Source organism: Tachypleus tridentatus, chromosome 10 (assembly GCF_004210375.1).
Source record: "Tachypleus tridentatus isolate NWPU-2018 chromosome 10, ASM421037v1, whole genome shotgun sequence".
NCBI lineage: Eukaryota > Metazoa > Arthropoda > Merostomata > Xiphosura > Limulidae > Tachypleus > Tachypleus tridentatus.
This window is the reverse complement of record NC_134834.1, coordinates 126,837,103-126,860,014: the sequence shown is the minus strand read 5'-3', so window position 1 is coordinate 126,860,014 and position 22,912 is coordinate 126,837,103. Positions and strand designations below refer to the sequence as shown.

General features: G+C 34.7%; 2 protein-coding genes and 1 long non-coding RNA gene across 8 annotated transcripts in view; 2 read left to right on the top strand and 1 right to left on the bottom strand.

Moving 5' to 3' along the window:
* Nucleotides 1-22,912, top strand: part of LOC143228486 (uncharacterized) — an 86,311-nt gene that overhangs the window by 746 nt on the left and 62,653 nt on the right. The gene's annotated exons all lie outside the window — the stretch shown is intronic.
* LOC143230268 (uncharacterized) lies at nucleotides 107-22,606 on the bottom strand. Its single transcript, XR_013016309.1, has 2 exons — nucleotides 22,165-22,606; nucleotides 107-3,320 (listed from the first exon to the last, which is right to left on the bottom strand). It is a non-coding gene; the product is annotated as an uncharacterized LOC143230268 (long non-coding RNA).
* On the top strand, nucleotides 2,786-21,078 carry LOC143230265 (uncharacterized). 6 transcript variants are annotated; one of them, XM_076463514.1, is made up of 2 exons: nucleotides 2,786-3,081; nucleotides 20,958-21,067. In XM_076463514.1, the coding sequence occupies exons 1-2, from the start codon at nucleotides 2,786-2,788 to the stop codon at nucleotides 21,016-21,018; spliced, it is 357 nt and encodes a 118-aa protein (XP_076319629.1). In that variant the 3' UTR covers nucleotides 21,019-21,067. The 6 variants fall into 6 exon arrangements, 3 of the variants coding, with proteins under 3 accessions (XP_076319629.1, XP_076319628.1, XP_076319630.1); XM_076463513.1 differs by lacking the exon at nucleotides 20,958-21,067 and adding an exon at nucleotides 13,215-14,151; XM_076463515.1 differs by lacking the exon at nucleotides 20,958-21,067 and adding an exon at nucleotides 6,326-6,576.

The window sequence follows — 22,912 nt, the reverse complement described above, 5'->3', positions numbered from 1 at the left end:
TCATACACAATTTATTTGCTACATTTAAACTTGGAATGGTCAGTTCCTTGAGTTATTGGATAGGCCACATTTCTTTTATACCAGTATAAACACACAATACTAAGATCAGGTTGTTAACATTTCTTTTATATCAGTATAACACATAATACTAAGATCAGGTTGTTAATATTTCTTTTATGTCAGTGTAACACGAAAGTTTTGTTAATATTTCTTTTATACAAGTGTAACACACAATACTAAGATCGAGTTGTTAATATTTCCTTTATACCATTATAACACACAATAGTAAGATCGGGTTGTTAATATTTCTTTTATGCTAGTATAACACACAATAGTAAGATCGGGTTGTTAATATTTCTTTTATGCTAGTATAACACACAATAGTAAGATCGGGTTGTTAATATTTCTTTTATGCTAGTATAACACACAATAGTAAGATCGGGTTGTTAATATTTCCTTTATACCATTATAACACACAATAGTAAGATCGGGATCAATATTTACTTTATGTCAGTATAACACACAATAGTAAGATCGGGTTGTTATTATTTCCTTTATGCTAGTATAACACACAATAGTAAGATCAGGTTGTTAATATTTCCTTTATGCTATTATAACACACACTACTAAGATCAGGTTGTTAGTATTTCCTTTATACCACTATAACACAAAAGATTAAGGGCAATTCTGTGGAACATTTCAAGAAATTTACAATTAATGTGAACCTGTCGTTTTGGTTATAATATTATTATTATTTTTAAATCTTGACGTCACGTGTATGCTACAGGATAAGCCAGTAACGGAGTGGTTACTGTTGCAAGTTTCAAGTATTAGTTACTGCAGCAGACAACAGACGCCGACTGGTGGTTTTCAGTGAAAACTGCTTTGTTCTTTTTTCTCAGTCTTTGAAGTGTGCTGTTGAAGGAGTGGTACATGCACTTGTGAGGAGAGACGTAGGATTGAAGGGTGTCTCGTAGTGTTATTTAAATGTATCAATCCCTGATAAAGATTGCTCTGTTGCACAATTGGTAATGTGCCAAAAAATTCATATTTGTATAAAAAAAGGCGTTAATATGAATATCAAAGGTTATTTAACAATTCATTCAAGTTGGTTTTAGCGCAGAGCTACACAAAATATTAGTGCTCTATCCACAGCGAGTATTTGAATCCCCAGGTTTTGGTGATGCGAATTTTACTAACCGTTAACCTAGCAGGGGAACTATTACATTTATAATTTAGTTTTTGGATTATCGTAAAATCATCTGATGTCAGATGCTTACACGATCCATATTATAAAGTTAATTTAATACTAAATTCAGATTATGGTATGTCTGTTTCAAGAAAGTTTAACATTTTTTTTCTGGCAGATTGTACATTTGCTATTGAAATATCTACATCAGTGGATAAGAAATTTCAAAACATTGCAAACTCCCCTTATGTAGTTAGTTGAAGGTTGCACTTTAAATCTTTGTTTGTTTGAAGTTAAGCGCAAAGCTACACAATGGGCTATCTGTGCTTTGATCACAACAGCAGTTGAAATCCGGGTTTAGTACTATAATTCTTGAGTTTCACTGCTGTGTCACAAGGTGATTTTTGTTTTTTGTCGTGTTGCAAGATAATCTAGAGAGGAAAAAAACAATTATAACTGGCAACAAATATTAACGTTTAAATAAAGTAGTGTGTTGAAATATTGTTTACGTTAATATTGTTGGTGAAAGTAAATAAAACTCAAACTAAGATTTCTTAACAGTGTTTAACAATGTTAATCACAACAACAATGTCTGTATAACTTGTGTTGGTATGGCTGTTATACAGTGCTAGACAAGATTAGCTGCGAGTCATTTGTTCCACGTCTCGTTCGTGCCAAAGTTAAAAAATCAAGTTCTGCTTTGTGGGACAGTAAATGTGTTAGAAGAGTGACAAACTAATTCAACTGTTCGGTCTAATAGGAGTAGCCCAACATTTGGCGGAAGGTGATGTTGATTTGTAGCCTTTTCTTCAAAATCATGCTCAGGTAACGGAGCTAGTACTCGTACAGGTCTTTCACAAAGTCGAACAACTTTTAAAAGTGACTGTGAACATATGAAATGTTTTGTAGTTAGGGTCTAAATTATGGAGAAACTCTTACTACCATCACTAGTTTTTCGGATCCGAGAAATAACACAAAAGATTAGCTTGTGTTGACACTGAAGTGAATTTTAGGCTTTAAACAAATGATTTTTATATACACTTAGGCTACAATAAATCAGTTTGTTTTATGGCGGGAAAAAAACCACGTTATTTCTCAATACACTAAATTCATTTCACCGTGCTTACTAGAATATCAAAACAAAAAATACCGAGTGAAAAGACGAAAAAGAAAAAAAAGGCGTTTCCTACGGGTTTACTTTCTCACGACTCATCGTAACCCTACACCACAGTATTCACATGCATTAGTATAGGATGACATCTATTGCAAATCGCAGGTCATATTTCTCAAGCCATAAATAAAAGATGCATTTTCACATTCTTCCCAGACCTGTAATAAACAGAACAATATCTCGAACTCCACTATTATTAATTTGTCTTATCCTTTCATCCAATAGCAGTTGATTGTCAATCTTTGGCAGGTTAACAAATGGTGGAAATGTTACCACCCACTAAGTTTGATTGGCACATTGCCCTTGGAGCGTCGAAATGTGAAAGGCAAACAAGATATCATAAAGCAAGGCTTCTGTTCTGAGGGAAGCGGAAATGGCTTGCTGGAAAGTTGTATTTGTTGATTGATTTAACCTTGTTATCCGTCATGGCTGGTTACGATGGTAACCGTTATAGTATGAACCTTAGCGTCCATTTGCGACGACGATCCAGCGATTCGAAAGCTTCTTTTTACATGGGATTTGGGCGAGGAATTGACTCAGATCTGGAATTGTTGAGGACGCCTAGCGAGCACGTCGACAATGTGCTCGAGGACTCTAGTCAACACTGTACCGCTTCGCTCTTTATTGAAACGACGGCACGAAAACAAACCTACAGCGCGCCACTATCATTACACCATTCTACCCTCCAACACAGAGGTCCTTCACAGTCGTGCAGTAAAAAGTAAGAAAAAACACTCTTCTGTTGTGAGTAGACGATAGAGATTACATTAGAAACATGTTTCATCTGTCCACTCACTCGTATGTATATACATTTGTACAGTTTTGTAAGTTTCCTTTCAACACGGTTCCATATCCACGTGGTTAGCCAGTAGTAATTAAATGTTCCTGGTATCTATTTCTTATAAGATTTTTCTTACTCTGAGATCTGCCTCGATCTCATAAATCATAAATCCCAGGAATCTGTAGAACAAAGAAAGTGCGAAGTATATTTATACCACTGCTGAGATTTCCTTTATTTATAATTTTAAATAATTTCGCCCATAAAATATGTGTATATTATGGATTCATACACAATTTATTTGCTACATTTAAACTTGGAATGGACAGTTCCTTGAGTTATTGGATAGGCCACATTTCTTTTATACCATTATAAACACACAATACTAAGATCAGGTTGTTAACACTTCTTTTATATCAGTATAACACATAATACTAAGATCAGGTTGTTAATATTTCTTTTATGTCAGTGTAACACGAAAGTTTTGTTAATATTTCTTTTATACAAGTGTAACACACAATACTAAGATCGAGTTGTTAATATTTCCTTTATACCATTATAACACACAATAGTAAGATCGGGTTGTTAATATTTCTTTTATGCTAGTATAACACACAATACTAAGATCGGGTTGTTAATATTTCCTTTATACCATTATAACACACAATAGTAAGATCGGGTTGTTAATATTTCTTTTATGCTAGTATAACACACAATAGTAAGATCGGGTTGTTAATATTTCTTTTATGCTAGTATAACACACAATAGTAAGATCGGGTTGTTAATATTTCTTTTATGCTAGTATAACACACAATAGTAAGATCGGGATCAATATTTACTTTATGTCAGTATAACACACAATAGTAAGATCGGGTTGTTATTATTTCCTTTATGCTAGTATAACACACAATAGTAAGATCAGGTTGTTAATATTTCCTTTATGCTATTATAACACACACTACTAAGATCAGGTTGTTAGTATTTCCTTTATACCACTATAACACAAAAGATTAAGGGCAATTCTGTGGAACATTTCAAGAAATTTACAATTAATGTGAACCTGTCGTTTTGGTTATAATATTATTATTATTGTTAAATCTTGACGTCACGTGTATGCTACAGGATAAGCCAGTAACGGAGTGGTTACTGTTGCAAGTTTCAAGTATTAGTTACTGCAGCAGACAACAGACGCCGACTGGTGGTTTTCAGTGAAAACTGCTTTGTTCTTTTTTCTCAGTCTTTGAAGTGTGCTGTTGAAGGAGTGGTACATGCACTTGTGAGGAGAGACGTAGGATTGAAGGGTGTCTCGTAGTGTTATTTAAATGTATCAATCCCTGATAAAGATTGCTCAGTTGCACAATTGGTAATGTGCCAAAAAATTCATATTTGTATAAAAAAGGCGTTAATATGAATATCAAAGGTTATTTAACAATTCATTCAAGTTGGTTTTAGCGCAGAGCTACACAAAATATTAGTGCTCTATCCACAGCGAGTATTTGAATCCCCAGGTTTTGGTGATGCGAATTTTACTAACCGTTAACCTAGCAGGGGAACTATTACATTTATAATTTAGTTTTTGGATTATCGTAAAATCATCTGATGTCAGATGCTTACACGATCCATATTATAAAGTTAATTTAATACTAAATTCAGATTATGGTATGTCTGTTTCAAGAAAGTTTAACATTTTTTTCTGGCAGATTGTACATTTGCTATTGAAATATCTACATCAGTGGATAAGAAATTTCAAAACATTGCAAACTCCCCTTATGTAGTTAGTTGAAGGTTGCACTTTAAATCTTTGTTTGTTTGAAGTTAAGCGCAAAGCTACACAATGGGCTATCTGTGCTTTGATCACAACAGCAGTTGAAATCGGGTTTAGTACTATAATTCTTGAGTTTCACTGCTGTGTCACAAGGTGATTTTGTTTTTTGTCGTGTTGCAAGATAATCTAGAGAGGAAAAAAAAACAATTATAACTGGCAACAAATATTAACGTTTAAATAAAGTAGTGTGTTGAAATATTGTTTACGTTAATATTGTTGGTGAAAGTAAATAAAAACTCAAACTAAGATTTCTTAACAGTGTTTAACAATGTTAATCACAACAACAATGTCTGTATAACTTGTGTTGGTATGGCTGTTATACAGTGCTAGACAAGATTAGCTGCGAGTCATTTGTTCCACGTCTCGTTCGTGCCAAAGTTAAAAATCAAGTTCTGCTTTGTGGGACAGTAAATGTGTTAGAAGAGTGACAAACTAATTCAACTGTTCGGTCTAATAGGAGTAGCCCAACATTTGGCGGAAGGTGATGTTGATTTGTAGCCTTTTCTTCAAAATCATGCTCAGGTAACGGAGCTAGTACTCGTACAGGTCCTTCACAAAGTCGAACAACTTTTAAAAGTGACTGTGAACATATGAAATGTTTTGTAGTTAGGGTCTAAATTATGGAGAAACTCTTACTACCATCACTAGTTTTTCGGATCCGAGAAATAACACAAAAGATTAGCTTGTGTTGACACTGAAGTGAATTTTAGGCTTTAAACAAATGATTTTTATATACACTTAGGCTACAATAAATCAGTTTGTTTTATGGCGGGAAAAAAAACCACGTTATTTCTCAATACACTAAATTCATTTCACCGTGCTTACTAGAATATCAAAACAAAAAATACCGAGTGAAAAGACGAAAAAGAAAAAAAAGGCGTTTCCTACAGGTTTACTTTCTCACGACTCATCGTAACCCTACACCACAGTATTCACATGCATTAGTATAGGATGACATCTATTGCAAATCGCAGGTCATATTTCTCAAGCCATAAATAAAAGATGCATTTTCACATTCTTCCCACACCTGTAATAAACAGAACAATATCTCGAACTCCACTATTATTAATTTGTCTTATCCTTTCATCCAATAGCAGTTGATTGTCAATCTTTGGCAGGTTAACAAATGGTGGAAATGTTACCACCCACTAAGTTTGATTGGCACATTGCCCTTGGAGCGTCGAAATGTGAAAGGCAAACAAGATATAAATAAAGGGTTAAAAAACGAATAAGATAATAAATAATGGCAGTTGTACACTGTTATTTAAATATTTTTGTTTAATAATTTCCATGAATTTTAGTTTATTTATTCATCAATTGATTAATGTATTCATTTTTTACTTTCATGTACGCCCTTCATAGATCCCGACTTACACTTTGGAAATTTCTCAGTTAGGCCGACACGGTGTTTCTTACTTTTATCATTCGAACTGAGTGCCTCTATCTGGAGTCTCGGTGTACGTTTTCCGACTTACAACGCTAAAATTTGGTGTTTGGTTCCCCGCAGTGGAAAGAGCGCAGATGACACTTAGTGTAATTCTGCAATTTGAAAACAGTAACAAACCCTGATGTGTAGTTTTAGAACTAAACGCTCGGAACATTAAAAATTGCATACTAGGCCCAAGAGAAAAAAAACTAAGGTCATTATTTATTTTGTCAAAATTATGTTTTATTTTTTTACCTGTTCGTTCTAGACTTATTGTTGTTAATTAAAAATGCGTGACTGAATTAGTAAATCTATTTTGCATCTGGAATATTTTATTTTGATATTCGTCACAGTTTTGTTTTGATTTTTCTTTTATCTGTAGAAAATGGTTTGGTGATTAAAATAAGTAGCTGTTGAGCCACATGTCACACATTTATATAGCTCCAAATAAAAGAGTCAAAATGATATCCTCCAACGCGTTGTATTGGATTTCTGGCCCGGCCTAGTTAGGTGGTTAAGGCACTCGACTCCGTAATCTGAGAGTCGCGGGTTCGTATCCCGTCACACCAAATATGCTCGCCCTTTCAGCCGTGGGGCGTTATAATGTGACAGTCAATCCCACTATTCGTTGGTAAAAGAGTAGCCCAAGGGTTGGCGGTGGGTGGTGATGACTAGCTGCCTTCCGTCTAGTCTTACACTGCTAAATTAGGGACGGCTAGCGCTGATAACCCGCGTTTAGCTTTTCGCGAAATTTAAACCAAACCAATCTTTTAGGTTCTTTGGTAAACATAGTACCAAGTCCATTCTGTGTAATGATAATGAATTAAATTATTTTTCAATAACATTTGCTGCAGGCTTCGTTCAGTTTGAAACAAGCTGTAGGCCTCGGTTCACAAACAACGTGTTAACAGAAATTCCGAGGCTTATGATAAGCTCAGGTCAGAGATACAACACTTGCATTTCCTTGTTAATCGATCGAGTAATTTAACAGAGACGATAAGTCTCTCTACTAACACCGATCAGAATTACCTAGTAACTCATTAACTGCTTATTTGTTCACTGCTTCACTTGAATCGTATTTATATCGTACTCGTCTTTTATTTCTCTCATCAACCTTCAATGTCATGTTCAATAGCAACACTTAAGTTAAAACATTCAAAATAAAACTAACCTAGTTTTACTATAACCAAAAGTAACGTGTTGCAAACAACGTGGTACAGGTTTGATTGTGTTTTTGTGTAGATATTTCAAGCAAAATATTTATGATCAACGAAGGTGAAACGGACAGCAGCTATCGAGTTCAGAGTGACACTTGTAGAGAACAATTCGAGACAGGTAGATCACGTACTTCGAATTAGCACGAAAGTCGGATTTTTAGGTACCAGTGCAAGCTGACGTGAGGGAAAAAGTCGGAAAGTTTTCGAAATGTCCTGTCTACCAGAACTACTGTTATCTCTCAGTTGTCTACATGTTTCACTCTGAACTAAGCAGTGCTATGTTTCGCGTTTGTTTATCACAAGTGTCGCATAGTTTTAAAACTCTTAATCAGGATATTATTAATATTCACATGTTGTTATTAATATTCATATGTTATTAATATTCACATGTTGTTATTAATATTCATAGGTTGTTATTAATATTCACTTGTTATTAATACTCACTTGTTATTAATACTCACATGCTGTTATTAATATTCATATGTTGTTAATAATATTCAAATGTTGTTATTAATATTCAAATGTTGTTATTAATATTCACATGTTGTTATTAATATTCACATGTTGTTAATAATATTCACATGTTGTTATTGATATGCACATGTTATTAATATTCATGTTGTAATTAATATTCATATGTTGTTATTAATATTCACATGTTATTAATATTCATATGTTGTAATTAATATTCATATGTTGTTATTAATCTTCACATGTTGTTATTAATATTCACATGTTAATGATATTCAGATGTTGTTATTAATATTCACATGTTGTTATTAATTAATATCAATTATTAATATTGATATGTTATTAATATTCACTTGTTGTTATGCAACACTACAAAAAAAAGAGATGAATGAAAAAATATCGCCGTTTTTCAAGTTGGCGAAAAATTCGATGTGTTAGACCCTTATGTGGGTATTCGATGTGTTAGACCCTTATGTGGGTTATTTTGTCGGTGTATGTTATGTCCCAAATAAAGATAAAATGTGGGTAAAGATGCTAGTTGCTTTGAGAATGATAACGACCATTGCGAATAAACATATATGAAGTGAAATGACCGAACCTTTGATACCAGGAATGATATTAGCAAAGCTACCAGAAATATTAAAGCGAACGTCTGAAGATGTGTAACAACGTTCTTGAAAGAATTCCCTGTTAGGAACTGTTTCCATCAACTGTTGTTAGTATATAAAGTACGTTTATCGCATGGAAACAATAAGTAGCTACATGTATAAGTAAGAGTAGAAGACTAACCAAATCAACGAATAGTGGGATTGACCGTAACGTTATAACGCTCCCACGGCTAAAAGAGCCAGTATGTTTGGTGTGACGGGAATTCGAACCTGCGACCCTCGGATTACGAGTCAAGTGCTTTAACCACCTGGCCATATCGGGCCAAACGGAATTCTATCCCCAGAGGAAAGAAAAATTGCATTTTAATGTATGTATGCAGATAATGATGACCCCTCGAACTAACTTAACTTTAGATGCTGAGAAACGAACGAGGAAGGAACCCAAAATTAATAGAAATAACATTTTGAAATTATGGTCGAACCTCACACGTTGTTATGACGAACTCCCCTTTCTTCAAAAGTGAGTAAACCCCACAACAAACTGTTTCGTCCAGGGATTTTAAAGACATCAATACAACCATAAAGGTGGTATTCTTAACACTGATGAATATCGAACAACAACTGTGTAGTTTAGTTAAACTGAATTACACTGTTGTTAACCTGAAGATAACCTAAGAAGGTTGTTCTCTATTTTATTTTAATAAAAGTTTTTATACCCATACCTCGCCCAGCATGGCCAAGCGTGTTAAGGCATGCGACTCGTAATCTGAGGATCGCGGGTTCGCATCCCAAACATGCTCGCCCTTTCAGCCTTGGGGGCGTTATAATGTGACGGTCAATCCCACTAATCGTTGGTAAAAGAGTAGCCCAAGAGTTGGCGGTGGGTGGTGATGACTAGCTGCCTTCCCTCTAGTCTTACACTGCTAAATTAGGGACGACTAGCACAGATAGCCCTCGTATAGCTTTGTGTGAAATTCAAAAACAAACAAACAAACAAAATAATACCCATACGTCTTGAGATACAAAGTAACGATTAATTAGTTGCTGCACTACAGAAGAGGGGGTTACAGGTGTAAAGTTTTATGTTGACAATGGTGACTAGGGTAAATCCTGAAGGTCACCGAGGTCTGTGTTACTGACTCAGTAAAACCAATCGTTTCCTCAGATGTAAACAACTACATCTTCTGATACTGTGATAACTTACTTGTGATGACATAAAAAAGTGGATGTCACGAAGTGTTTTGGGCCAGGTTTATAAGTTTGTTAATTATTCCTAGAGGGTTTAGTACAGGAGATCGAACTTAATATCATTAAGAAAGAGAAGGTAAGTTACGTGATTAAAATCATCGTTTTTTATGTGTATGAGTAGACATGTACTTGTTAAAACATATTTAATTATATCGTATACCATCTTGAAATTTTCAAGCACTTTATGAATGCGTGTGGATTCCGATTAAATACTTCGGTTGTCACGTTGTATTGTTGGCATAAAACGTTCTAGACAAACAATAAGTGGTTTTAATTATTCTCGTAATACATGTATTTTATTTTGTATGAACCGTATATCTGCGGACTTATAACGCTAGAAACCAGGTTTCGATACCCGTGGTGGGCAGAGCAAAAATAGTTCATTGTATAACTTTGTGCTTAACCGAGAACAACCAACAAACCGTATCATCAAGCAAGCTATGTAGGGATAGCTCGGATTGTTCAATAAAATGGTAATTTGAATATCTTATCATCAGGACTTTACTGTACAGTGTTTCCTTATATAACTGAGTCACAAGTTGAATGTCTGTAAATATCATAACAAAATGTTTCAATGTCTTGTTCTTCTTTCTTCTGTTATTTTTTATTATGTGATAACTCATAAACCTAAACAATAGTTTCAAACAATTTCACTGAGGTCACGTGGTGTCAAACAGAATATCTGCTTTTATAATAATTATTAGTAGTAAAAAGTCGTTATTCTAGTATCATCTGATGCTCCTATAAAACTTTAGTACAGGGTGAAACAAAATTACCACCCAATAATAAAGAATGGTTTAGTTTGTTTTGAATTTCGCGAAAATCAACTCAAGGGCTATCTGTGCTAGCCGTCCCTAATATAGCAGTGTAAGACAAGAGGGAAGGCAACTAGTCATCACTACCCATCATCACCGTACACATTATAACGCTCTCACGACTGAAAGGGCGAGTATGTTTGGTGCGACTGCGATTTGAACCTGCGACCTTCAGATTACGAGTCGAACGCCTTAACCCACCTGGCCATGTCGGGTCAAAGAATAAACAATAAATATTACAGTTGAAACCCCTTTGTACTTAGAACTTGGTTGTATGTACAACCTTCTTTATGTCTATTGAAATACTGTATTTAAAACAAGTACAGAAAAAAAACATTTCAAAGAAGGCAATAAATGTTGGGGTGACTAATAACAATCTTTCAAAACCAATGTAAACAAGGTAGTATGAATGGCATCACCCGAACACAGTGTCATCCCTACAATCTTGTTTGTATTGTTTTTGAAGCACTGATATCAACCATCCCTAAATGTGTGTTCTTTTGAAAAGTTTCGTTCTTTATTTTTACCAACCATGTTGATAGGAAAACACGCAGGTTAAAAATCAATTTAAAATAAAAATACAAAACCATATAACCCGAACCCTGTCGAAAGGCAACACATTCAGTGTTCTGAAATAGTGGTTATAGTAATAAGAAATTAGGGTTACACATTCTGTTAACTGATACCTGTCTCTGATAGACTTGTACCTTTAGCTGCTTTTAGTTTAGCTCAAGATAATTAATAGATGTTGATGGAAAGGCTAGGATTAGATTTGGAGGACGTTATAATCACGTTGACGGTTTAGTTACTTGAACAAAGGAATATTTTATTAAATTAGTTAAAACTGGTGCTGTTGGATCACTTAATATTCTTAGATAATGCCTTGAGAAGTTTTGGGATAGAAACAGATGTGTTACACTTTAGGGAGGGTCACACTTGGTTAGATGTGAGTATTTAACATTTAGCAGGACATAAAATTTAAATGAAAGATCGTTGGGGTAGGTTTGTTTTGAATTTCACGCGAAGTTACATGAGGGCTATCTGCACTAGCTGTCCCTAATTTATGAGCAATAGCCTAGAGGGAAGATTGTTAGTCAATACCACTCTGAGCTAAAAACGAATAACGGGATTGATCGTTATTTTATAACGTCCCAACGACAGTGATATAATAGTAATTACCGAAACTTGGTTAGATTTCGAGAACACTGATAACAATAATTATTTTGAAAATTTCAGGTTATAAACTATTTATCAATGATTGATGTTTTATAACAGAAATGTGTGGACCCTTACATGAAGGATGAAATACAATCTGTTGAGACTGAAGAGAGACACCATGGTAGTCAATGGTTACTTACTATAAGAGGTTTTAAAGTTGAAAACATTAAGATTGCATGTAATCAAATAGCTTGTAGATAAGACTCCTGATATTTTTCAGTACCATACAGTAAGAGAGTCAACTAGGATTGACAACATTATTGATGTACTTTTAACTACTAATGAAGATGTGGATAGGACAAACTGAAGTGGTAGAAGGTTGGCTATTGAATAATTAGTTTCAGTGTTTTGCTACGTTATGTTGATATAAGAATGAAACAAAATATTAGGTCTTAATTTTCAAAAGACAATTTTATGGACGAGGTTTATTGTTAGTAAATCGTGATAATGAGCTAAAAAAGAAAGAAAACGAAAAAAGGGAACGCCAATCTTAATTGGATTAATAACAATACAAATGAGTAAATCAGCGATAAAAACATAAATTTAAAGAGTGTAAATGACTAGATATACAGAAGTACAGACAAAAATAGATAAATGGACAACCCCAAATGGATTATGAAGGGTTGATAAAGTTAAATATAACAGCAATAATCTGTGTTTTTATGCTAAAGATAATTAATATGTTGAAACGGTGGGTTGGATTCTTAAAGGTGTTAATGGAAAAGAGTTTATTGAATTTCCTTCTCCTCCTTTGTTTAGAACAGAAGATAGTTTTAATATTTCTTATATTGGTGATATTAGAATTGATCATGTAGGTATTTATCACTTGCTGGTAAGTAGAAAGATTAGAAATATATAAAGCACCAGAATAAAACAAGACCTTCCCCAAGGTTTTAAAGGAGGTCAGTAGACAGTGGTCAGGTGCCTGAGGATTGGAGAGTTGCTAATGTTAGGCCTATTTTTATAAGAAGTTAATAGACAATGGTCGGATGCCTGAGGTTTGGACAGTTGCTAACGTTAGTCTTGATTTTAGAGGAGGTGATAAGAGTTGTCCCGTACATTATATGCCAATTAGACATATTTCTATAGTTAAAAACAATCTAGAAAGTCTAATTAAAGAATTTTGGCAAAATATTCTAGTGAAATATTATATCATAAATAAAAGAGAACATAGACTTATCAAATGGAAATTTTGTCTGACTCATGTGATTTGTTTTATATATATGTTACTTATTACTTGGACGACAGAAAGAAAATGGATTTGGTGAACTTAGGCTGTGAAAACGCTTTTAATGAGGTTTCAACAAACACATCAGTGGAGGTTGGAGGTTAGATTCCATGACTTTCTTGCTGATTTCTCTTCGAGAAATCGAATAGGGCCCTAGAGGTAATGAGTGGTTCAGCAGAAAACGTTTTATGGAAGTAAATCGAATTTTATTCCTTTTGACTGAGTTGATAGAAAGACAGAGACTGAATGCAATGTAAAACACAATGTAAACAATCTACACTCAGTAAAAAACACGATAAAAAATTGATCATCTAGACAAAAGACAGGACCTTTACTGAAGTTTGATAAATATGTAGACCTTTTTATATCTGTGAAAATAAAGATCTGTTTCAGACTGAGAAAACATGCCATTATACACACAGTTGTACAGCGCTATTCTTAAAATGCGTGCGTTATTTACCAACTTGTTGGTCATTCTAGCAAAAAAGCAAGGGAGAATATAACCTTGAGGTTTGATTTAACTCATGAAAGGGGAAAAATTGCTGTTTCATATTATTTAGTGTATTCTACATTGCAAAAATATTTCTCACAAAAAGTCGCACATAATACCATAGGAATAACTCAGAACAATAGATAACTAGATCGAAAGGAATTTAGCCACATTCTTGAGCAATATTCTTTTTTACGTACACATATATACACAAACATTTTGAAAACTTGTAGGCAAATTTTAGACTTCACATTACTGAAGAAAGAAAGAAAACACTTAGTAGGTTTACATGGTACAACTACCGTGTTTCTCCGAAAATAAGACAGGGCTTATATTAATTTTCACTCCAAAATATGACACTAGGGCTTATTTTCGGGGGATGTCTTATTTTGATATATTAAAAAAAATGAAGTTACAAAGTAAAACTATTAAACTAACCATTTAAAATAAACTATTATTAAACTATTAAACTAACTGATTAATACTTAAACAAACAAATTAACTAACTATTAAACTAATTAATAAATTAATTTTTATTATTTCTTTCCTCTTCCTGCCACTCTTAACTAGGGCTTATTTTAAGGGTAGGGCTTATATTAAAACTATACCCAAAAATCACATTAGGTCTTATTTTATGGGTAGGTCTTATTATCGGAGAAACACGGTATATGGTGGTTGGATAGGAGGAAGTAAAAAGTTGTTACTAGTGGAAACCAGTCAAACTGGGCACCTGGCACTAAAGGGAATGTCTCAGGAGTCAGTGAGACATTTAGTTTAATCATATTTAAAATGTCAGAATCAGTAAACTGATGACATTAATATCTTAGATGCTTCTGGTTATGTTTGTTTTAAAGGATTTGAATCAACTGGTAAGTTGAATAAATACATAGCAAATTATCTTTAATTATTCAAGTACAAGGCAATTGATTTGGAGTATCCTAACTTGGATTACGTAGTTGTATATTTTTGAACTCATTCAACAACATATTTGAAGAAAAGAATCTCGGCATAATAGTGTTAATTCCTCAAGTCACGAAAACAGTAAAGTACTAGTAAAGCTAATATAATTTCAAGTTGTTCTTACTGACGTAAGGGTTAAGTACCTCCATATAAATTCCTAGTTAGGCCTAACTTTGAATACAACTTTGGTCTTTTTGTTTGGGAAAAGATATCGTCTTTTAAAAAAGGTTTAGCGGATGGTTATTAGGTTAATTTTGGGATAGAAGGGTCATATATAAAGAATAAAATAAACTCATTTACCCTTTATTAAGAGGTAAACCTACAAGGCTATCTGCGTGACACACAAGATTAAAGACACCGATTTCTTTCTGCTGAAGACAGTAGGACGAATTGGCTCAAGGCTACTTACTCTTCACCTACGACAGTTTTATTTATCTAATGGAGTTGTCATCTCATTGAATGTCTTCTGAAGGGCATGACTCGGGAAAATCTCTGAGGCGCTTCTCGAGCAAATGCAATCTTCAACATGATGATGGTATTAAATTTCTTGGTATGAGAGTGAGCACTTCTGTAACACCCTGAAACCAGAAGGTACGACAACCAGAAAAAGATATCACCTACTCTTCTTATTTCCAGCCTATGCAACAATTCGGATATGAATAGTCCTGTTTGTAAAAAATAATTTAATGACTATTGATGTAAATGGAGGACTAAAAACAGTGCAGTTTAGCGTTGAGAGGTGAGTTAACAATGTAATGTGAAACGTATTGGAGTTACTTTAACAATGTAACGTAGAACTTAGTGGAGTTAATAATGTAATGTGGAACTTACTGGAGTTAAGTATGTAATGTGGAACTTACTCGAGGTACTTTAACTATGTAATGTGAAACTTACTGGAGTGAACTATGTAATGTGGAACTTACTGGAGCTACTTTATCAATGTAATGTAGAACTCACTGGAGTTACTTTTACTGTGTAATGTGGAACTTACTGGAGTTACTCTAACAATGTAACGTAGAACTTACTGGAGTTAACAATGTAATGTGGAACTTACTAGAGTTACTTTAACTATGTAATGTGGAACTTACTGGAGCTACTTTAACAATGTAATGTAGAACTTACTGGAGTTAAAATGTAATGTAGAACTTACTGGAGTTACTTTAACTATGCAATGTAGAACTGGAGTTAACAATGTAATATAGAACTTACTGGAGAAAACAAAGTAATTTGAAACTTACTGGAGTTACTTTAACAATGTAACGTAGAACTTACTGGAATTAACAATGTAATGTGGAACTTACTAAATTTACTTTAATAATGTAATGTGGAACTTACTGGAGTTACTTTAACAATGTAATGCAGAACTTACTGGAGTTACTTTAACTATGTAATGCAGAACTTACTGGAGTTACTTTAACTATGTAATGCAGAACTTACTGGAGTTACTTTAACTATGTGATGTGGAACTTACTGGAGTTACTTTAACTATGTGATGTGGAACTTGCTGGAGTTAACAATGTTATGTGGAACATACTGGAGTGAACTATGTAATGTGTAACTTACTGGAGTTACTTTAACTACGTGATGTGGAACTTACTGGAGTTACTTTAACTATGTAATGCAAAACTTACTGGAGTTAACAATGTAATGTGAACATACTGGAGTTATCAATATAATGTGGAACTTACTGGAATTAGTAATTAACTATGTAATGTGAAAATTATTGGATTCAGTTTTAGAAACTGGTGTAATCACACATATTTACTAGCTTATCAACAGTGTTCCCGTTAGAATCTGGTGTAATCACACACATTTACTAGCTTCTCAACAGTGTTCCTGTTAGAAGCTGGTGTAATCACACACATTTACTAGCTTATCAACAGTGTTCCCGTTAGAAACTGGTGTAATCACACATATTTACTAGCTTATCAACAGTGTCCCCGTTAGAAACTGGTGTAATCACACATATTTACTAGCTTATCAACAGTGTTCCTGTTAGAAACTGGTGTAATCACACACATTTACTAGCTTATCAACAGTGTCCCGTTAGAAACTGGTGTAATCACACATTTACTAGCTTATCAACAGTGTTCCTGTTAGAAACTGGTGTAATCACACACATTTACTAGCTTATCAACAGTGTCCCCGTTAGAAACTGGTGTAATCACACACATTTACTAGCTTATCAACAGTGTCCCCGTTAGAAACTGGTGTAATCACACATATTTACTAGCTTATCAACAGTGTTCCCGTTAGAATCTGGTGTAATCACACACATTTACTAGCTTATCAACAGTGTTCCCGTTAGAAACTGGTGTAATCACACACATTTACTAGCTTATCAACAGTGTCCCCGTTAGAAACTGGTGTAATCACACACATTTACTAGCTTATCAACAGTGTCCCCGTTAGAAACTGGTGTAATCACACACATTTACTAGCTTATCAACAGTGTTCCCGTTAGAAACTGGTGTAATCACACATATTTACTAGCTTATCAACAGTGTTCCCGTTAGAAACTGGTGTAATCACACATATTTACTAGCTTATCAACAGTGTTCCGTTAGAAACTGGTGTAATCACACATATTTACTAGCTTATCAACAGTGTTTCTGTTAGAAACTGGTGTAATCACACACATTTACTAGCTTATCAACAGTGTCCCCGTTACCAACTGGTGTAATCACACATATTTACTAGCTTATCAACAGTGTCCCCGTTACCAACTGGTGTAATCACACATATTTACTAGCTTATCAACAGTGTCCCCGTTAGAAACTGGTGTAATCACACACATTTACTAGCTTATCAACAGTGTTTCTGTTAGAAACTGGTGTAATCACACATTTACTAGCTTATCAACAGTGTCCCTGTTACCAACTGGTGTAATCACACATATTTACTAGCTTATCAACAGTGTCCCCGTTAGAAACTGGTGTAATCACACACATTTACTAGCTTATCAACAGTGTCCCCGTTACCAACTGGTGTAATCACACATATTTACTAGCTTATCAACAGTGTTCCTGTTAGAAGCTGGTGTAATCACACACATTTACTAGCTTATCAACAGTGTCCCCGTTAGAAACTGGTGTAATCACACACATTTACTAGCTTATCAACAGTGTCCCTGTTACCAACTGGTGTAATCACACATATTTACTAGCTTATCAACAGTGTCCCGTTAGAAACTGGTGTAATCACACACATTTACTAGCTTATCAACAGTGTCCCCGTTAGAAACTGGTGTAATCACACATATTTACTAGCTTATCAACAGTGTCCCTGTTAGAAACTGGTGTAATCACACACATTTACTAGCTTATCAACAGTGTTCCCGTTAGAAGCTGGTGTAATCACACACATTTACTAGCTTATCAACAGTGTCCCCGTTAGAAACTGGTGTAATCACACACATTTACTAGCTTATCAACAGTGTCCCCGTTACCAACTGGTGTAATCACACATATTTACTAGCTTATCAACAGTGTCCCCGTTAGAAACTGGTGTAATCACACACATTTACTAGCTTATCAACAGTGTCCCCGTTAGAAACTGGTGTAATCACACATTTACTAGCTTATCAACAGTGTCCCCGTTAGAAACTGGTGTAATCACACACATTTACTAGCTTATCAACAGTGTCCCCGTTAGAAACTGGTGTAATCACACATATTTACTAGCTTATCAACAGTGTCCCCGTTAGAAACTGGTGTAATCACACACATTTACTAGCTTATCAACAGTGTCCCCGTTAGAAACTGGTGTAATCACACACATTTACTAGCTTATCAACAGTGTCCCCGTTAGAAACTGGTGTAATTACACACATTTACTAGTTTATCAAGAGTGTTCCTATATTGGAGACTCTCTGGTAGGTTAAGTTTTATTCATCTTCGTTCACTATCTTGACCTGTGTTCAGGTTTGATGAATTATGTAATGTAGTAACGATGGTTAACTGTGTAGTATTAAGGTTTACTGTCTGTTTTCAGGGTCTAGTAGACGTTACTGTTTCAACCGTTTCCATAACTGAAATATAAATGTAATACTGAATGTTTCAGTCAGAGACGAACCGTTGGCTATAAATTTTACAGTTGTTTGACTGTTTTTTTTTTTCGTTGAATAAAGTACTCGTAAGGGTGTGCATTTCTGGGTCAAGTTCCTCTCTTAATATTTCCACCCCTTTAAGCCTGACATTTCTGAATTTGCTAAGAAGAGATGAGTCTGCCAAATGTGATTGAACTACGTGCATAACACGCACTGTCACTAATATTAAATGTACAGATATATAATTTATCTGACTTTTAAATCATTCAGAACGCTGTTTGTAACTGCTAGCACATTTCGTGTTATATTATAGCTTTTCATTTACTGAATGTAGTTTTGATATCATAGAATTAACATATAATATTTTTATATTAATGAGCTGACGTCAAGGAACTTCAGGATCTATCATAATTATGTTATGTTTAAAAACCCGACCTAAACACTCACATTTTCAACCGGTCTAAACATGTAAAATTCTTTAAAAACTAGAACGATGTATCTCCATATTTAAAATGATCGGGCGTGGTCTTGCGTGATAGCATGTACAAAAGGCTTCTGCTCTTTGCAGCCGTGGGTGCGTTATAAAAGTTACAGCGAAATCCCTCTATTCGATTAGAGAATCCCAACAGTTGGCGGTTGGTACCGTTAACTATATGCCTTATTTCTAGTTTATTAGTTTAAAATTGGAGATAACTAAGGCACGTAGTAAATATATTAAAACACAGTGTGTTTAATTGTTTGTTGTTTATCAAGCACAAAGCTGCAAAATGAACTGTTCTAGTTTTACCTGTGCGGTAATTGAAACTTGACTTTTAATGTAATAGGCCATCGAAGTAGCTACTGAGCCACGACAGAGCAACCTGTCTTATATCCTTTTATATTTCAAACGTGGTCTACACAAAGGTATCATATTATTTGTATAATTATACAAGAAGTAACCTAGATGTTCTCTCGCTTGATTTCTTTGGTATGGTTTGAATTCGCGCAAAGCTACGCGAGGGCTATCTGTTCTAGCCGTCACTAATTTAGCAGTGTAAGACTAGAGGGAAAGCAACTAGACATCACCACCCACTGCCAACTCTTGGGCTACTATTTTACCAATGAATAGTGGGATTGTCCGTCACTATATAACGCCCCCACGGCTGAAAGGGCAAGTATGTTTGGTACGATGGGAATTCGAACCTGCGACTCTCGGATTACGATTCTAGTGCCTTAACCGCCTGGCCATGCTGGGCCCCGCTTGATTTGTTAACATCGTTTGAAGTTAAGCGAAGCCACACAATGACCTATCTGTGCTCTGCCCACCACGAATACTGAAACCCGATGTCTTGCGCTATGAGTTCGCTGTGCCGTTAGGGGCTTGATTTATTAAATTAAGTTTATACTGTCTCCTTACATTAGCATGCACGACGCAGTTTTTCGCAAAATGTTCGAAGTGTTAATCGCATCATTGAGCATGCGCGGTATGACAAGGTTTCGTTTCGGCATTGAAAACTATTGAGAAAATTGATTTCTTCAAATGACCACAGCTACGTTCTGACGCAGGTTAATTCCGACGAATCTTTGTTTGTTAAAAAAACATGGCGATTCTGACCTAATGTCTGCTACGACTTTTTACATTACTTTCTAAAATTGTATTGGAAGAAAAAAAATCACAGCGAACGTGTCGTGACTTCTTACACCACAATATTTAGAAGCGTTCACACAGTGTTACAAATCGTTGTTAAATAAAACGTCTAAGCCACACAAGAGCAAAGAAAAAAGAAGAAAAACCACTGAAACACATACACATCAGTATATATATACTTAAATTACTCTAACCTTTTGTTTCACGTGTAGCTTATGGCTTCTCCTTTATTTTTTGTTTTGTTTTGGGCCCGGCATGGCCAGGTGGTTAAGGTACTCGACTCGTAATCCGAGGGTCGCGGGTTCGAATCCCCGTCGCACCAAACATGCCTGTCCTTTCAGCTGTGGGGGCGTTATAATGCGACGGACAATCCCACTATCCGTTGGTAAAAGAGTAGCCCAAGAGTTGGCGGTGGGTGGTGATGACTAGCTGCCTTCCCTCTACTCTTACACTACTAAATTAGGGACGGCTAGCGCAAATAGCCCTCGAGTAGCTTTGCGCGAAATTCAAGACAATAAAACAATGTTTTTGTTTGTTTAATACACGTGCAGGTTACAATAAATATGAATCATAGAATTATTTCAATTGATTCCTCAAGTGAACAATCTTATTTGTAGGTAATGTTTTTTTCTGTTTAGAATTAAGCACAAAGCTACACAATGGGCTTTCTGTGCTCTCTTTACCCACCAGGGATATTGAAACCTGGTTTTTAACGATGTGAGTCTGCAGACATGCCGCTGTGCAACTGGGGGATTGCAGGTAATGTAAACGTTTAAAATTACTAAAATATATTTTGCAATATGGATCTATTTAAGTCAAAAATTAATTTCTTTTTCCACTGTAATTTTATAATGTGTGAAATTTATAGCCAAAGATGCACTTCGTCATGTGATCAGGTGTTAGGCCTAAGGATTTCATTTTACAACATTTGGTATGTGTATTATCCTGATAAGAATTGTTTACCCATCACAGATAAGAATGAATAATTATACCTAAGGTTTATATTATACAAGTTATTTGGAAAGTGGAAACATTAATGATTATATTAGTGACATTAAAAAATAAACTGTGCGCGTAAGTATAATATATTTACTTTATCATAATTTAGCTGTAAGATATAATGTCACCCAGCTCGAAGTACCTAAACTACCACATCGATATGCGCATAAAGATAGAATAAAAAGTCTATAAATCTAATTCACCAATGCCATTAACGTCTAATAAAAACATTATCAAGCCAAAACTAGAGCCCTACACTGCGCCATCTTTTGTTAACTTACAACAGCAATACGTTTTATTTGTCCCCCCCCGCTAGTACAGCGATAAGTCTAGGAATTTACAACGCTAAAATTTGATTTGTTCAACCCCAATAAAAACACACAAATAATTGATTTTCAAGTCACTCATGATGTGTTCCTTCCACACCAAACTTATTAAACTTATCTGTTAAATTTATAAGATCTGTGGTATCGAATGTTTTAGCAAAATCTAACAACAATGACCAGCGAATTTACTAATTTTCGTACTAATTTCTTGATGACGAGAAACCCACTTGAAACAAAAAATGTATCTAGAACAGCTGGTATGGGTATAAACACTTTTACTGATAAGCAGAGAACAACGATTCGACCTTCCTAGGTCATCTCCAGTTTTCTTTAGCAATCAATGAAAATTAATATACTGCAGAGGTTGCATTATTTTAGTTTGAATACATCTGACAAAATCATTGTTAAAATACTTTCTACAGCTGGAGTATCTAATTATAACTTGTTAAGGTATGGATGTTCTTCGGACATGTTACTTATACCTTGTTCAGGTATTGTGGTTTTTAGATACATTACTTACATCTTGTTCAGCTATTGTTGTCCTTCGAACATGTTACTTATACTTTGTTGAGATACTGTTATTCTGTAAGCACGTTACTTATACCTTGTTGAGGTACTGTTGTTCTTCGGACACGTTACTTACACGTTGTTGAGATATTGTTGTTCTGTAAACACGTTATTTATACGTTATTCAGGTATTGCTGCTCTTTAGGCATGGTACTTATACCTTGTTCAGGTATTGTTGTTCTTCGAATAAGGAACGGCAACATATAGTTCCATACATATAAAAATACAAAAAACCCTGTTTTAATATGCCATCTGGTGGGACAGAGGTAAATTATCGGTTTCTAAAATCAGGAATTCCATTGATATTGATGGATACAGTCCGATGTGGTTTACCTGTAAGAAAAAAGCATATTGTACATCAATGTTAAAGTCATCGAGAAATATTGTATACTTTAATAATTTCTTTCTGTGCTACCGACTTTTGAATTTACTTAAGAATATGTTGACATTCAAACTATATGACTTATAACCTGCTGTAATTTGCACATGTGTAAGACAGTATTGTTATGTAAAGTGAATAACTTGTATTGTAATGGTCTATAACCTGTTACAATGTGCAGATGTATAAGTTAATATTGTTATATAAAGTGGATAGATAGCTTCTGTTGGAATGGTCTATAGTCTGCTACGATGTGCACATGTGTAACGGTAGGTGGGAAGGCTTGGCGTCTTATGGAGCAAAGCAACTAGGCTATTTGCGG

What these genes read in the sequence shown, in the direction of transcription:
- LOC143230265 (XM_076463513.1), top strand. Translation starts at nt 2,786, where the DNA reads ATGGCTGGTTACGATGGTAACCGTTATAGTATGAACCTTAGCGTCCAT. An exon ending in TCACAGTCGTGCAGTAAAAA is followed by an intron (nt 3,082 to 13,214) that starts GTAAGAAAAAAC and finishes CTTGGACGACAG; the next exon opens with AAAGAAAATGGATTTGGTGA.